Below are 18,128 nucleotides of genomic sequence, written 5' to 3'. Positions count from 1 at the left end.
GATTGAATTCAGGGGCACTCGACCACAGAGACATATCCCCAGCCCTATTTTTTTTTTTGTATTTTATTTAGAGACAGAGTCTCATTGAGTTCTTAGTGCCTCACAGTTTCTGAGGCTGACTTTAAACTTGTGATCCTCCTGACTCAGCCTCCCAAGCTGCTGGAATTACAGGTATGTGCCAATGTGCTCAGCTCAGTCTACATTTTTTGATTGATGAATTTAGGCCATTTATATTCAATGTTGTTATTAAGAAATGATTTTATTCCCTGTAATTTTGATTTATTTCTGGTTTTTAATTTTAATTAGTTTCTCCTTTGATTGACTAATCTTATAGTTTAGTTCCTCCCTTTAATGGTTTTCAGCTTTATTTTTTTATTTCTTCTTCATGAAAATATTTTGTTGAGTATGTTTTATAGTGTGGGTTTCTACTTGTGAATTATTTTAACTTTTGTTTATCATGGCAGGTTTTTATTTCATTGTCAATTCTGAAGCTTAATTTTGCAGGTATAGTATTCTTGGCTGGCTTCCATTTTTCTTTAGAGCTGTGTATATATTATTCCATGACCTCCTAGCTCTGAGAGTCTGGGTTGAGATATCTGCTAAGATCCACATTGATTTTTCTCTAATTGTGATCTGCCATTTCTCTATGGCAGCCTTTAAAATTTTATCTTATTCTCTGTGTTTTCTGTGACTTGGTGTGGGCCTGCTGTATTTGGGGTTCTGTAAACCTTCTCTATTTGATTTTCCATTTCATTCTTTTTTTTTCTTTTGGGTATTGGGTATTGAATTCAGGGGCACTCAACCACTGAACAATATCCTCAGTCCCATTTTATATTTTATTTAGAGACAGGGTCTTACTGGGTTGCTTAGTACTTTGCTTTTGCTGAGGCTGGCTTTAAACTCATGATCCTCCTGCTTCAGCTTACTGAGCCACTAGGATTACAGGTGTGTGCCATTGCACCTGACCCATTTCATTCCTTAGGGGAAATTTGCTGATATTTCATTGAAAAGATTGTTCATTCCTTTGGTTTGTATTTCTGAGACTTCATATATCCTAACTAATAAATCTTAAATTTGATCTTTTCATATTATCCCATACTTCTTGGGAGTTCTGTTCATGGTCTCTTAACATATTTTCTCCATGATCAGTTTTATTTTCTAGATTATATATTTTGTCTTTTTGCTTGAAACTCTATCTTCCAAGTAGCCCAGTCTGTTGGTGATGTTTTCCATTGAATTTTTAACTTGGCATATTGATTCCTTCATTTTGAAGATTTCTACTAATTTTTTTCAGAATCTCTGTATCTTTTTTGAAGTGATTATATTATATTAATTAAAATTGTATTAATTTAAAACTTGTCACTTAATGAGTTAACTAAGTATGTAAAACATTGTGCTCCAGAGATCAGCAGATGATGTGCTACAACATAAAAAAGTGTCAGTCAAAGAATATGTGGATGTTAGAGAAGGAAAAAAAGAGAGAAGGAATTAAATATATTAAATATATCCTGGGAGTCTGAAGCAGGACAATCACATGTTTAAGACTAGCCTCAGCAACTTAACAAGGCCCTATACAACTCAGTAAGATCCTGTTTCAAAATAAAAAAATAAAAGGGATTGTTGATGTGGCTGAGTGGTTAAACATCCTTGGGTTCAATTCCCAGTACCAAAAAATAAAGCATAAGAAGGTAGCCATCATGAAAATAGAAGGGAGACCAATAAAATAGAGGAAAGAGATTGAGAAGATGGTATTGTGTCCATATACCTGGAAGGATGATCATTAAAATGTTTACAGAGGTGGTACTCGGCATTTTAAATATTTTCCCACACTTCTGAATTTTTTCAATGGACACATTATTTTATTAAAAAAATAACAGAACTTTCAAAAAATCCACTCAAATTTGTTTTTCTTCTATTCAAAATTTGTTAGGTTTTCATTGCAAAGTGGCAATGAAAATGTTTCAGGGGCATTTAATTATGTCTGGAGACATTTTTTTGTGGTTATGACTGCTGGAAGTGCTACCAGAATCCAGTGTGTAGAAGCCAGGAATGTTATAAATATCCTATAATTCACTGGACAGCCCCCCATTGCCCTCCCAACAAAGAATTATCTGGCCTGCAGTGTTAATAGTGCTGAGGTCGAGGTATCTTGGAACTATTTATCACAGCAAGGTTACTTATTACCTTTTGATGGTAAGAGGGGCTGGCAACTTCCATGTAGCCTTAGCTAAAAGTCAGAAATGGGATGGGAAGCCATAGGAAGGTAACTACAGCAAGAGTGGGAGAAAGAGAAGAGTAAAGAATATTCATAGTTGGCAGGGTCTGATACTTTTATTAAGATCAGTAGTTTCTCCTGAGGCTATGATTCTGTGTCTATCAACCCTGCATTATAGTTCCCATTTTCCTTTCTCTTTGGGACTCCAGAAACCCAGAATAACAAGATGCTAAGGCAAATCTTTGATAAGCTTTATAGATTTAATTTGGTGGATGGAAGGAAAGAATTTTTCTTTGTACCTGTAGGTGTCACCCCAGTACATGGAATGAGGAAATTTTTCTTCTGCTAGGAATATTTCTAGTCTGGAGCAACTAGGATCAAGGCAAGTCTCTTTATTTTGGCTCAGTTTAACTTTTACTTCTATGTCAGTACTCCTAAGGAATGCATTTTCAGGATTATCCCTGACCCCACCTTCCTACTCCAAATTCAAAGGCACGCGGAAGAATATCTGTTCTTTTTATGCTTATCAGTTTTACCCCTCTTTTAAAAAATCCACCCCATTTTTGTTTTTTGAATTATCACTGACTAATGAGTGGCTTATCATAGTAGCTATGTCTAATGCTTCTCTCCTCTTGAACCAGGCAGGAGTTCTGGAATGAGTGAAGACTATCAGGGCATCCTGTGTCAGGATAACATGGCTGGGCTTCTGTGTCTCACTCAGTCACTGGTTCCACATACTCCAGGAGGGCATGACCTTTGGTGAAGAGGCTCTTAGCAAGTGAGGCAGATGTGGAAGATGTGACAGCTGATGAGTGGCTGTTTTCTCTTTTCCCCTCAACTGGAGTTTTCCCCTCCTGCAACTCCTTCTCTGAAGGAGGATCTGGGTGGCCCATTTCTGTCCCGCCATGATTGTTTTTATATTTCTTTTTTTTTTTAAATTTCATTTTTTTTAGTTGTAGTTGGACACAATATTTTTATTTTATTTATTTTTATGTGATGCTGAGGATCAAACCCAGGGCCTCACACTGCTAAGCAAACACTCTACCACTGAGCCACAACCCCAGCCCGATTGTTTTTATATTTCAAAAGGAAGGTACCAAAGATAATTAAGTTATTACGATAATAATTAAGTTATTCCCAGGAGAACGTTCTCTGGTTCATGTCTTTTTCAATTTAGAAAAAAAATGCAAACCCTCTGGATTGCACTAAAAATAATTAGGATTGTGGGTCTATTAAATAACTGCTGTCAAAGAAACGTAAGAAAGCTTTTATTCTGTCTTTCTTCCCCTCATCCCTCACTAGATTACGTGGTTTATTGTTTTAATTCTACTTACTTTTCAAATCCTATTTAGAGAAAATAAAATATAGGCAGATAAAAAAAATGAGACAAACTTTTGTCACCACTACTTGGATCAAAATATAGAACTTGGACCTGCTTTTTTTAAAAAATAAATTTACAATTGAACATAACATGTAGGCATAACCACATTTCAGTAATAATGTAAATAACTAATATAATTACTTCTATTAATATGACTTTGTTCCCTGGTACTAGTACTACCTAACATCAGAACACATGCCATGTGCCAGGCATATGTATTATTTCAAGTCTTCCTCACACTTCTGTGAGTTGAAAACATTTTATAGGTGAAAAGCATGAAGTAGAGACAGGTTGATTCATTCAAAGTCAGACAGCTAGTAAATGGTGCAGGCTGTACACCACACAGCTAAACAATCTAATTTCCAAATTTGTGCACATAACTACAATTCCAAGTTAGCATTCCCTAACTCCAACCCTTGACTTATACTTTTCCATCTTAAATTTCTTATTCTTGATTCCTCTCTCCCTTATTAATTTTTACTGGAATAACTTCTTTAATAATTACTACCATGCAAATCTATATCTCAGGCTTGCTTCTGAGCAATTTAAGACATTTGTGGCAGTGACCTTGCTAAACCTTTGATTTGTCAGTTAGTGTTTAGAATAGCTGTAATTGCTAATAAAGTGCCAAAGAACTTTGATATTCTGAACTACATCTTGGGCTATTAAGTTAAAATCACATTTATTGAGGACTGTATTTTAAAATGTGATTTTTCCCAAGGAGTCCATGTTGAATATTACTTCCAATGAAACTCAGATGACATGATTTCAACCTATGAACATGGTTCTAATCAAATCTTATTCAAAATAAAAAGGTAAGGAACTTAGGAGAGGCAGTATAACAGAATAACTTATGGAATACTTAACTCTGTGTATGGAGTATGCTTTAAATACAGCAATTCATTTATTCTTTCCAAAGGGATCATGAGAAACCTATCATTTTAGGGTTAGGGCACTTGAGCACTCAATGGTTAAATTAGAAGCCCAAGGTTTCATGGCACTGTTACTATAATGACAGTAATCTTAGTAGTCATCATGACAATATGAGTGATAATATCTCATTTTTCCTTTGCTGCCTTGTCTACTTATGTACCACACCACTAAAATGGAGAGTTGAATAGTTTTTCAGACTTTTTTGAAGAGTTGGAATGGAAAGAATTATAGTTCTGAGGTAAGGGAAAAATGAAAATGGTATTTTTTATATGTCTTTCTCTAGAGACCAAAGGAAAAGCATTCTAAAACTTAAGGGGGTCAATTTTTAGACATATCTCATTTCCCTAGACTTTCTGGTATTCATATTCTGTCTTTAAGAAAAGAGACTTGCTTTAGAACTTCTCAGTGCATCTTCATTTAACTCACATTTTCATTTAAAATTCTAATTTTACTGACAAATATAATTGTACATATTTATGGGACACAATGTGATGCTTTGATGTATGTATGTATACATAGTGGAATAAGCAAATCAGGCTAATAAACATGTCCACTATTTCACAGACTTACTTTTTGTGGTGAGAATATTTAAAATTAACCTTAGCAATTTTGAAATGTGCATTATTAACTAGTCACTTTGCTGTCAGTATATCACCAGAATTTATTCCTCTTGTTTAACTAAAACTTTACTCTTAAACTAAAATTCCCCCTTTTTCCCACTCTCCCCTCAGCCTCTGGTAACTACCATTCTACTGTCTACCTTTATGCCTTGTAACTTTTAGAGTCCATATATAAGTGAGTCATCCATATCTTATCCTATGAAATATGTTCAAGAATCCATTGTCCTCCTGACTACATCACTACAGGACTTGTGACTCCTTTCCCATTCTAATTGGAGTATAAACTGACTAGAGATCCCTAAATCTACTGATGTAGTGATTTCCAATTCCTGTTTCTCAGCGACCCATTTCAGTGACTGAGACTCATTCTGTTTCCCTTGAGAACTCTATCCTCATTAATCTTATAACTCTTGCCACCTCTAATTTTGTGACTTATACCTGAACCTAGTGTCTCTCCTCTTAATGATCTGATCTCCACTGACTTCTTTCCTTCTACTCCACTGTTCCTGAGGTCTCCTTCTCCAGTGATACTCAGCTCACTGACACAGTAATCCCCTTCAATTCTGACCTCACCTAGATCGTTTTTTCTACTTCTATCATAGTAAATACCATTCCTACATAGTAATCTCTGTATCCCAGTTAACTTTTTCCCCCAGTTTTTTGTTTTGATCTCTTAAAAAATAACCTCTGAATCTCATTTGGTAATCACACTGCTTAAATACATGAGGAATTATCAAAGAACTTTTTGATTTATACAGAATATTTTTGGCTTAAAAATTAGAAGTAACATATGTCATATACTTTTTAGTTAAAGGTTTTTATGGATATGTTAAACAAATAGGAAAAGCATTGGGCACATGTTGGTTGAACATTGAGCCTTTTCCCAGGATGCAGTGATGTGAGAGACAGGCACCCTGCGGTGCGGGGTTTCTGTGCCCATCACCATTTCAACTTTATCCTAGTAGGAGATGCTCCCAACTTTCGCCAAGACTATTTTTTCAGAGAACAAAGGGAAAAGCATACTGTTCAGGACACCTATATCCTTTATAATTTTTCTGTTTAAAGACTTTGAAGACAGGAGTCATTTGACCTGAAGTGGACAATATGCTTTAAACACTTTGAAGGGACAAAAAGGACAGAGTCATCATTTCTATCTTCTATTTCTGAAGATCTGAGTTGTTGGACTCCTGTTTCCTTGACTGTTTTCCCTGCCTATAGAAGGGTCAAGATTGTATCTGTAAATAGAAGCCAATGGATGCCTTTATGTCCAACATGAAGAAATTTTCTTTCCATCAAGATTCCTGTAGATCATCAGTTTTGAGAACTGTACATAAGTGATAGATTTGCTGAAGGGTGATTTCCTTCGCCTCTTAAGCATTTGGTTGGTTTTCAAAATTTTCTTAATTTTTATTCTGATCATACCATTTAAACTCAAAGGTGCAAAGAGGCAAAATATGTTTGACTTGGAGATAAACATTTCCTTTCATTTTTATATGTAAAATGAAAATTTTTATTGAAATACTACAACACTTAAATTTAATTACTGGAAGATTAAAAAAAAACTATAGTATGTATATATTCACATGTACACACATATGTATATGTATGCATACAATAATACACACATATATACATATATAAATATATATTTTTTGATACTTTTCCTTTAAGAAATATTTTTTTTGTAATCATTAATGACTTAATCAATTTTGACTTTCTTCATAGACATAATGAAAATGTCCTATTTTACTTGATCATCATAAATTTTATTCCAGGAGTGTTGGGACCTTTTACCTCCCTTGGGACCGCGGCCATTATTGGGTGTTGGCTGAGGTGGCCTCATGGGTTCTTCCAGAGCATTTCCTTATATGTGATCTGGCTGGATTGGCGGGCTTTTGACTTTAGCCCCACCTAATGGTTTAATCTGAAATTGCCTAGGCCCCTTAGTGATAGTGATGTAGCTGCCCCTTATTGGTTCTTGCTACTGTCTCTTCTTACTCCCTCCTTCTATCACTATATAACCTTATCCCTGACACAATAAAGTTGAGATTGCTGCACCTCCATGGTTGACTCAACTCCCCACTCGATGTGATTCTTGGCCAGGCTGGGTGGCAGCCGGGTCGCAACACTTACCCTCTCGCTCAGCCCCTAGGAGGCGACAGGCTGGTCCTGCCTGTCTCCCACGTACCCTTGTCGAAGGGAGCAACACAGGAGTAATTTGAAATCCTTTTATTAAAAAAAATCTTCAAAATTTTACACATTTCATTTTTAAAATGGAAATATTGAAATTTCTTATAAAAAGGAGGTGTTTTAGGATTATTTAGGAACTATTCTTTTTTCTTTTCCCACATGCTGGGGCTCTTTTGTGGTAATTAAGAATTACTGATTTTTCAAGTCATCGAGCACATCCTGCTTTGTGATTTTGGCCCATGCATCAGGGATTTTACCAGTATCTGTAAATTTTTTCTGATATTTTTCTTCTAGTTTAGATCTGAAATGTGAGACAAACCATTTCCAGTATGGCTGGGTGGATGAATCTGGGGTGATACTCCATGTGGAATAGTCCCCTCCTGCCTGCCGATAGTTCTTATAAGGGATTTCTTGGTCATTTCCAAAATACATGAAACGATTACTTGCTACTGAACTAGTACAGCAGTCAATTACAAAATGGTCTGTTTTATGCTTATACCATCCATTGACAGCCTGGGGACGGTGAAATGGAACACTATGATCTCCTTCATGTGTAGGAATTGTGTTTGTACAAATTGCATTGCATAGGGGACATTGTTTCCAGCAGCCACAGAGATGTTCAGAGAGGATTTTCTCAATTTCAGGAACCATTTCTTCTATAGGCATACTTGAACAATTCTGTTCTACTTTCTTCATTGCAGGATCCAAAGCTGCACTCATGGCTTCTTTCAGAAATTCAATATCTTTTATCTCCTGGTGCTCAATGCTTATCAGATCTCTTCGGGGGAAGAACAAATTGTTTCCCAGGTGATCACAGAACAAATCCAACCACTCAGACACAGTGCTGCTTTTATCCTTAGCTACCGCTGTGGATTCACGAATGGCAGAAAGGATGGCATTCTTGATGTTGTCTAAACTTATTTTGAAAAAAGTCTTTATTTTTTCACTTCCATTGTGTGAACAATATCTTTTGATATGGTTTTCAATGTAACTGCTAAAAAAAGATTTTGTATTATGAAGATATTGCCAATAATTATCAAAGTTTTCTTCTTCTGCCAGAGAAATAAGAATGTGTTTCTCCAGGTTAGCCCTGTTTCCATTGAATGCAGGGCAGGTTGCTTGCATGTCCCCAGCTATTCGAATGATCATTTTTTCCCATATAGTGGCAGAGACAGCAGGAGTTAGCTTGTGCCACAGAAAATCAACAAATGTTTTGATGGAAGTTGCACCCTGACAGGAGATCTTAAAGCTCATAAAGAAATCATCTTTCTTGCTTTCTAGATAGTTTACAGGATCATTTGCTCTTTTGAATGCTTTGTGCATTTCCTTAAAACTCTTTGATGCTTTTTGGAATAAACACAAAGATAATTCAGTGTTATATTTACTTGTAAATGTGTATCTTTTTTCAGTGGATGCAGATTTTACTTCCTCATCTATGATTCTTAAGATTTCATGGAAATAACTTGGATTGTAATCACATTGTTGCCTCTGAATGTTGTTAATAGTTTCATTAAATCTTGCAACAATGTGGTCAGTAATCATATTAATGGATTCTATATCACGGGGCTTTAGTGTCCTTGTCATAAAGTTATATTTTTTATTCATTTTGATATGTTCATCATAATTGATTTGAAACTTCTCTCCAGAATCTCTCTTTAGTATGTCTACCATGTCTGCCTCCTTTTGGAAATATTCCCAAAGGATGCTTTCAGAATCTACATCAATGTCAGGCTCTATAACTTGAGGGAGATCTGAAGACACATCATAGACCCATTTTTTCCACAGTTGGTTGAATTTCTCATATAACTCTTCCTCACTCAATTCTTTACCCTTTACAGTTAAAGCTAATTTTCGGCTCCTTTCCAATAATTCATTTTCATAACCTATCTTTTTCTTATCTAACCTTTCTTGATTTTTTTTAAAATGAATAAGTTCATTGGCTTTTCTTTTACTATCTGAAATAAGTGCCTCTTTAAGGATGAGTAGCTTATTTTCAAAATTTGCTTTCCATTGAACCAGTATTTCATTATCTGGGTCTTCATTAAAATATTTTTCAAGTTCTTGCTTGATAGCTATATATTTTTCAGTAACTGATGCCTCAAATATGCTAGCATTGAGTGTGTGGATCTTTCCATTCTGAATCTGGTTGATTAGTTGATTCTGCAAGTCCAGCATATGACTTCTGAGCTCCCAGGTCCAGTGGTTATACATGGTTTCTAGTTTGCTCATGGCCATGACCTCTCGTGTGTTTCTGAAACTGAAAATGAAATTCTCATTTACCAGGGCTCTCCACAAATCTTGAACTCTGAATTTTACATCTGATATCTTCATGATGTTACCCCTGGATTCATGTTTGGCAGTTAAAAGGATTCTACTTTTCAGTTCTTGGACATTGTGGCTATAGCGCGGATTGGGAGGGGCCATAGGGGGATTGCCATCCCAGAGGTGAGCAAAGTAGTACACGTGAGTATTGACATCAAACTTTATAACGTCACTGAAGTGGGTTACATTTGAGCACTCTTCTTGTTCAGCAGCTGTTATTGCCATTTCGTCTAGCTTCTGTTCTAGGCACCTTCGTCCTTCCATAGTTTGGTCTTTAGCTGTAACTTCTCCCACATTCTGATGAACAAACAGGCAACTTGGGAAGATTTTCACTTTTTTCATCCTCAGAAAGGCTTGGACAGCTATTTGTAGGATGTCCTGCATCTCTGATGGATTCTCTCCAAAAATATTGATCAGAGTCAAGTTTCCAATTCCAATGACAAAGGTGGCTAACTCATTGTCCCAATTCTGGGACTTGTTGCTGAGTTCTGGGGCCCGAAGTCCTTCTGTGTCTACAACCAGCACAAAGTCAAAGCCAAGTTCCTCTCTGGATGACTCATCCACTTTCAGGAGCTGCATGTAGGCCCCCCTGGTACACCTGCCTGCACTTACAGTGAACTGCAGCCCAAAAAGAGCATTTAGTAGGGTGGACTTCCCTGAGCTCTGCAGGCCAAGGATAGAGAGGACAAAGAGCCGTTTGTCTCCAAGTTTCTCAGAGAGCTTGTCAAAAACAGCTGACACCCACTTTAGGGGCACATAGGAAGCATCTCCATCCATCAGCTCTATGGGGACACCAGCTATCATCAGGTCTGCAGCAATTTGGGGAAGGGAGAGAAAAAGTATATCTCTTGTGGAGGAAGTTTCTTCCAGAGCTTCATAGATCTGGCCAACCTCTCTGAGTAATTGCTCAATTCCTAAGGTACAGTCATTAATCTCAGTAGAGATGGATTCTATCTCATTTTGACAGAGTCTCAGGGAGTTGTTCTTTTGTGCCTTTTGCTTTTCTGTTTGTTCTATTGACCACAAATATCTTTGTTTCTCACGTAGTTTTTCCAAGTGTTCTGCAGTCAGGTTGTCCAAAAATATACCCAGCCACTGAAAGAAGTAGAGTTTGGTGTGAGTTTCTGAATGCTCTTGGAGAATTTGAAGGACAGATTGCATTAACTCATTAAGAGGAAAGGCTTTTCTCAACTGTTGATGTCGTATTCTTTGTTTATCTGTTTCAATCTCACTCTTGTGTTGTTCAATGCTCCGATTTCCCTTTTCTCTCAGATGATAGAATTCTTTGTCTTTCTTACACCAAAGGTGCCATAGTTGTCCCTGAAGGGGTAGTAAGTTCTCTTTCACATGAGATAACTTTGTTTCCCCCAGGAGGGCCAATATAGTTTGTGCCTTTTCTTTGGCTTCCTTGCAATCTCTTTGGTGTTCATCAACCAGAAATCCTTGCTTAAGAGCAATCTGAGAACAATCCTCTAAACTGAGAGCAGTGTCAGAGAGCTCTAGCAAATGTCTGATGGTAGTTGTGAGCTCCTCTGTCAATTCTGCCTCATTTCTATTCCTGATGCCAATTCTCACTCTTCTACTACAATTATTGGCTTTGGATTTTTCTTTGTCATCAAGCAAGCAGATCAGAGGTCTTGATGACTGCCACAGGTCACGGACTATGTTTTGGTTTTCTTTATTGTCATCAGAAGCTGACATGAGGACCACGATGAGAGAAGAGATGTCCTGCAGGAAGGTAAGCTGCCTTTTATGTTCCTTTGCATCTCCATGAAGATTGGTGAAGGTCACACAATTGTCAAACCTGTCCTCCTCTTCCCCTCCAGGGCAGAACCAACAGATTTCCACCACACCCCCCATCAAGAGACAATCTTTGCTGCTTCCTCTGCAGTGTCTGTGGAAAAACACATCATGTTTACGTTTACTGAGAAGACAGTTCATGATCTGAGATTTGGAAGCAGATAGGCCATTTCCAACTCGAATGAAGGACACAATGGGGGTGGAGACCTGGCACATATAAAGATTCTTGTAAGTGTTGTTCTTCCTTTGAGGTAATTTGCTTCCTTGCTGCCAACTTCTCCTAATTTGTCTGAGAGACCAGAGAGAGAATTCAATTTGAGAAGTGCAGGGATTTGGCACCAGAAGAGGGAGGGCAAATTGACAAATGGAAAGTTTGCCCAAAATATATTGTCTGGCAAAATCATCTGCACAGTGAAAAATTGCCATCTGAATATCCATTGGGTGAATATGGGGTCTGGGCTTAGAGACTAAAGGATCAGTAAGACTATCACTGTCTTCAACAAAGTCTTCATATGGATCTAAAACCTCATTTTCCTCACTTGAAGCACTTAGACAGACCTGATGATCTGTGTTTTCATCATCTTTGAAGATCAAGTGTCTCAGTCCATAATCCAGCATAAGTAGTTTCTGAAGGAAATAGAAAGGAAGTTCCCGTTCAGATTTGGGTTGGGTGTTGTACACAGAAATCTTGTAGATAAGATGGAAATTAGCTCTACTCATCCTTTTTGGGTAGTAATGTTCTAGGCCTAGACGCTGGAGTAAGTCTAGGAAGGCTCCATTTTTTATCACCTTCCATTTATTATTTTCATTATCATGTGGTTCCTGGGACTGTTTCTTTCCATGGAAAAGACTTTGCAATTGTTTTCTCACCTTGTCCATTTGCAATGAAGAGATGGTAGCTTCATAATCCCCATCAATGAGTAACTTCAAGTCTTTTTCTAGATTTTCCCAATCATAATCTGCACCAAGTTTGTTGAGGACTTGTAAAACTTCTTTAGACAGTGACTGTTCTATATGATGTCTCATAAATGCCATGCGCTGTATTTTGTCTTTTGTAGAAACAGCTGCAATTCCAGATGTGGCAGTCAGACCTGTGAGCATAAGGAATGCTTGAGCTCTATAGTTGCAAATATTTTTGAGCTCTTGGTATTTATTGTGAGCAGTTTGCATTTCATCCAGTAGGAAGTTTAACTCATTGCACCCTAGAAGATACTGAAAAGTATTGCTTACCACCTGATATCCTGCACCAGCTGCAATGGAAAGTAGCAAGAGCTGCTTGTCTGGCTGCTCTGTTGCTTGGAGGTGATTCAAGAAGCAACTGAGAGCTAAGCAGACCTCATAGGTAGCCTTTCTTTGAGCTTCTTCTACCGTTTCTGGGGTCTCTGAATTGACATTCACTTCTAAAAGTTCATCCTGTGTTTCTTTTAAAATTTTAATGAACTCAGAAAATTGAGAGATGTTGAGTTGCTCTTGCTCTGACTCTGATTGGTTAATCCACTGCATGATGGAGTGAGCCTGAGGAAAGTTTGTCACTTTGTAGACGTGAGGATCGAGAAGGCTGTGAAACTGTGATTTAATAAATCTAGTTTTATGGATTGAAGAGCTTTTGCAAAAGTTGAAAATGTTTACTAGAAAATTCTGAAGATCCCAGTCTGTGAGGCATGTGTTAATCCAAGTGTCATAACCTTTTATTTTTTGACTCAAAATTTGCATGAAATCTATCAGTTTTTGAAGCTGTTCTTCAGGATCAGATATCTCCCAGGATTTCACATCATCTAGGAAAATTCTAGCCTCCTGCATAGAACTCAATAATTCCTCTCCATCCTGGATCTGGGCAGTGAGGCCAGTCAGAGCAGCGTAGTTGTCTTTCAGACAGTTAGCCACCTTAAGGGGATCCTTAAAATCACTTCTGTGGCTGGAGAGGATGATGTCCCAAATGGGCACTAGCTGAAGTCCCCGGTCAATGACACACCAAGTTTGATTGCTGGCAACAAGGCCAGCTTTCCACTGGACAAGGCCATCTGCTTCTTGTGGGCCACCTGTCTGAGTCACAGATAATTGGACTTTGTTTTGGAGATTTTGTAAAGTTTGGCTCTGAGAGGCTTTTTTGGAAAGAGCATCTGATACATTCATACCTGCAGCTACATTGACCCCAAAGCCACTGAAGCTGCCCTTGATGTAAATATTCAGAGCCTCTGCTGTCTGCTGCTTTACATCAGCCAGCTGTTCACTTTGAAAACCCTCTGAAATTGCCTTCCACCAGTAGATTCCTCCCAGATGTAGAGGGCCTTGGTTAGCATGAGAGCCAAACCTATGGAAGAAGTTCTCAGTCCTGTGCCTCAGCAAAGGGAATATATCTGGATCTGCAGTCTGATCCAGAAGATTTTCAATGCATTTCAATTCCTGAAGAGCAGGCTTGGAGAACTGGAGTTGATCAATGGGAAAGTGGCAAGAGGCCAGGGGGACGTAGCTAAATTTAGTTGAGCAGAAATAAGAATGTTTAGAATGAAATTGTTCAGTTTCCTTGGATTCTGAATGTTTGCTTTTATCCACTCCAGCTTCCAGACTATATTTCCAGCCTTCACCTTTGGCAGAGGCAGTGATACTGAAGCCCACCTTCTCTATAGTCTGGGTGAACATGGATTCTTCTTGAAAAGATGTAAAGTCCTTTGTTTCCATCAATGTGCCCTGCTGAGGGCCCAAAAGTGAGAAATCCTTGGGGACACTGAGTAGCTCCTCTCTCTTCTGTATCAGGTCAGTTTGGTGACCGCTTTTGTAAATTCCCTGCAAGGCTAGCCCTCCAGATGCCCATCTTATTAGATCTCTGTCTGGGAGATTTTTCATGTGGGACAGTGTCTGCTCCAAGAGACTGAGTTGTCTCTGCATGATTTCCGTGACATCCCTGAGGGGCTTTTCAGGCACTGGCCAGTACTCTTCAGGGATCTCCATGGCTTGCCTCAGCTCTGCTTCTTTTTTCCTCACTTCCTCTTCCTGTCTCTGCCTTCCTTCTGACAGCAAACTTCTTAGCTCCTGCAGTGCTTGTTCTGCCTGCTTCTGCTTTTTCTTTATCGTCTCCAACAGTAATTCCTGTAACCCTGGAAAACCATTTGAGTGTGACTGTTCAATCAGCTTCTCTAGGGCCCTTTTCTCCCATGGATGTTGTACCTGGGATTTCAGCTTCTGAAGGTCTTTTTCTTTTAAATATTGTAGTGCCTGGGCACAGGTCACACCAAGGTCTTCCTTCAGCTTGGGCAACCAGTACTCAACATCCAGTCCTGCTTCTCTCAGCATCTCTTGGAAATCTTGCCTTCTTTTGCCTCTGAGCAGAGGTTCATCAGGGGTGCACTCTGCTGTGGCCATGGCTGTGTGAAAAACAGACAGTTAGTCTTGACTGTGTCTTGACCTTAGGAAGTATCAGCCACATGATCAAATAGAAGAGTGTACTAATGATGCATGTCTTCAAAGTCTTTCCATCCCCTCCATTAATTGCTCCACCATATATTTTTTTGGTTAACAACAATTTTTTTTTGTGTGTGTGTATAGGGTATCAATGTGTGTGTTCTCAATATGGATTCCTTTTTTATTTGCTAGGGTGAATTGCAGCTTAGCCTGATTTTTGCATTTCCTTTTATGCAGAATCAATTGCATAGAAAAGCTGAAGGATAGAGTAAACTGCGGGATGGAATTTGAAAATATGCATGAGTAGATAGCTTAATGTTTAGTTTTTTTTTTTTTTTTTTGGTACCAGGGATTGAACCCAGGGGTTCAATTAACCCCTGAGCCACATCCCCAGACTTTTTATTTGTTTTTTTATTTTGAGGCATGGTCTCACTAATTTACCTAGGACCCTGCTAAGTTGCTGAGGCTGGTTTTGAACTTTTTTATCCTCCTGCTTCAGCCTCTTGAGCTGCTGGGATGACAGGTGTGCACCACTGCACCTGGCTTGATGTATAGTTTTTAAAAAAATTTTATTTATTTATTTTTATGTGGTGCTGAGGATCAAACCCAGGGCCTCGCACGTGCTACATGAGTGCTCTACTGCTGAGCCACAACCCCAGACCTGATGTATAGTTTTTTAAAACTAGTGATAACACCAATTGATTATATTTTTTGTATTAGTTTCTGTGAAATCTATATCAACTGGTTCCATTCTTTCCTGTCACTTCTTTGTAAGTAATTTAATGATATTTATTTGCTCTCTTCCTATTTGAATTTGTTACTGACCTGGTTTGCATCGCTCAGTTCTTATTCCTCATCTTCATGTAGTTAATATTATCTTTATATCATATCACATGAATAACTGTCTATATGCTGATTTTATTCATAATTGTGTATAGAATCAAATGCTCATTAATGTATATTGATGAAACTTTGAATATGGGACAGCATCTCCTCCTCTCTGCCCTGCCCTCAGAACAGCAAATAAGGTTTCATGCTTTAATTTCTTACCTTATTCAAGTTTTTTTTTTGGTGTGTGTGTATATGTCTCTGTGTGTGCATTATTGGTTTCCTACTATCAAACTCCTATTTCTTTCTTTTCCTCCTTACACAAATTTAGTAGACTGTCTTTGCAATTTACCCTCTGAAATCTCTCTTCAATCTCACCTCATTTTATCCTCTCCTACTTCTTAGATTTCACCTTTATCACATCTTTCTTCGTTTGCTATAATAGGAATGACTTTTACTAAGGTTTGAGGATTTGTCCTCTGCAAAACTCAAGTTTAAATTTAGTTGCGATTATAACAATATTAATATCTGAGATTTGAGAGATGATTAGGCTATAAAGTCTGTGTCCTCATGGATGAGATTAAAGCTGTTATAAAAGGGCTGAACTTTCAACCCTGTTTTGCTTCTTTGCCTGCTGATGCTGGCATCTTGGCCTTTCCAGCCTGAAGACCAGTTTTAGGTATTTTGCTATGACAATCCAAAATGTATTAAGACAGTAATTGGTGCCAGAGAAGTGGGGTGTTGCTATAACAAAAACTTAGAAAGGTAGAGGCGGCCTTGCAACTGGGTAATGGATAGAAACTAGAAGAATTTGGAGGTATAGGCAAGGAAAACTTGACGTGCTACGAATGAAGCATTTAGGGAAATTATGATGAGTACTCAGAAGAAGATAAGAACTGCAGGGAAAGTTTGAAACTGCTGAGAGGTTACTTAAGTGTCTTTATAATAATGATAAAAAATGTGGATAAATAAGGTAATTATGATAAATTCTTAGAAAAAAGGAACAAGGTTTTGGAAACCAGAAGAAAGTACATTCTTGTTATAAAGCTGCAAAAGACTTGGCTGAATTAAATCTATGGCTTAGGGCTCTATGAAAGGCAGAATTTTGAGAGTGATAAACTAGGATATATTTTGGAAGAAATATCTAAGCAGCAATTCATCCAGAATGCTTCATGGCTCTTCTTAACTGCATATTTTAATGTTAGAAGAAAAAAATAATTCAAAGATACAACTTTTATTAAAAAAGAAGCAGAATATAAAGATATGAAAAATTCTTAGCCTGCTTATGTAAAGAATAAAGAAGTATGTTAGGAGAAATAGTCAACGATGTCTTCAAGCAGCCATTTGATAAGGAGATTAGTACAACAGAAGGAAGCCAGGTGCTATTCTTCAAAACAGTGGAAGAATGATTCTGAAGGCATTTCAGAGATCTTTGAGGCTCAGAATGCTAGTGCCTTTAGGGCAGAATATTTTTTTTATAGATGGGGCGTAGGGAAACCATGGGACCTCGGTATTTATTCCCCTGCACTCCCTGAAGTGCTGGTTCATCACATTCTTGTGCAATGCTCCGAGACTACCCTTTTCGGGGCTTAAACAGGCTCAGATTTGGCTCTAGTTGCTTTTCTGGAAGGTGTAAGCCATCTATCTTAATGACAGCCAAGTGGTGCTAATTCTGCAGGTCTGCAGAGTGATTGAGCCACAGAGGCACAGCTGCCTTCATCTGAATTCAAAAGGAAGTTGCAGAAACCTGCTTCAGGGGTAGAGCTACCACGGAGAATCCCTATTAGTTCTAATGGAGCCTGGAGGCTTAGATGCACGGAGACCTCAGAATTGTAGAGCTGTAAGTACGCAATGCCAGTCTGGGAGAGCTACAGACATCACTTCCAACCCAATAGAGCTGCTGTGTGAATTGAACCTAGAAAAACCATGTGGATGTACATTCTTGAGGCCTTAGGGGGTTCAACCCCTACCTCAGTATGCCTAAAAGGTGGGTCATGGCGTCAAAGGGTATTATTCTCAAGCCTTAGGATTTAGTGTTATTCACCTCTTGAATAATACTATCCAGTAGGGCTTACTAGGGACTTTTTTTTTTTTTACCCCTTTTTCTTTCCTGATGCTTCCTTTAGGAAAGATAACGTCTATCCAGACCTGTCTTACCATTATATTTTGAAAGTGAATTATTTGTTTTCACAAATTTAAGGTTGCAGGGAAATTTTCTTTAGGATGAATTGTGGCTGAACCTCTCCCATATCTGATGTAGATGAGACTCTGGACTTGGGTTTTTGAATTGATGCTTTAATGAGTTTAGACTTTTGAGGTTATTGGGGTGAAATGAATGTATTTTATATGTGAGAAGGACATGAGCTTTTTTAAGGGGTGGTTTTGATGTCCCCTCCAAAATTCATGTTGAAATTTACTTTCAATTGTTACAGTATTAAGA

General features: G+C 38.0%; 1 protein-coding gene across 1 annotated transcript; it reads right to left on the bottom strand.

Annotated features, from left to right (window-relative positions):
• Positions 1-7,528: 7,528 nt before the first annotated feature.
• Positions 7,529-14,821, bottom strand: LOC113200829 (interferon-induced very large GTPase 1-like). Its single transcript, XM_026414394.2, has one exon. The coding sequence runs from the start codon at positions 14,819-14,821 to the stop codon at positions 7,529-7,531; it is 7,293 nt and encodes a 2,430-aa protein (XP_026270179.2).
• Between the last annotated feature and the right edge of the window lie 3,307 nt (positions 14,822-18,128).

Source organism: Urocitellus parryii, chromosome 4 (genome assembly GCF_045843805.1).
Source record: "Urocitellus parryii isolate mUroPar1 chromosome 4, mUroPar1.hap1, whole genome shotgun sequence".
In the NCBI taxonomy this organism is placed as follows: domain Eukaryota; kingdom Metazoa; phylum Chordata; class Mammalia; order Rodentia; family Sciuridae; genus Urocitellus; species Urocitellus parryii.
This window is presented reverse-complemented; position numbering and strand designations above follow the sequence as displayed.

What these genes read in the sequence shown, in the direction of transcription:
- LOC113200829 (XM_026414394.2), bottom strand. Translation starts at nt 14,821, where the DNA reads ATGGCCACAGCAGAGTGCACCCCTGATGAACCTCTGCTCAGAGGCAAA.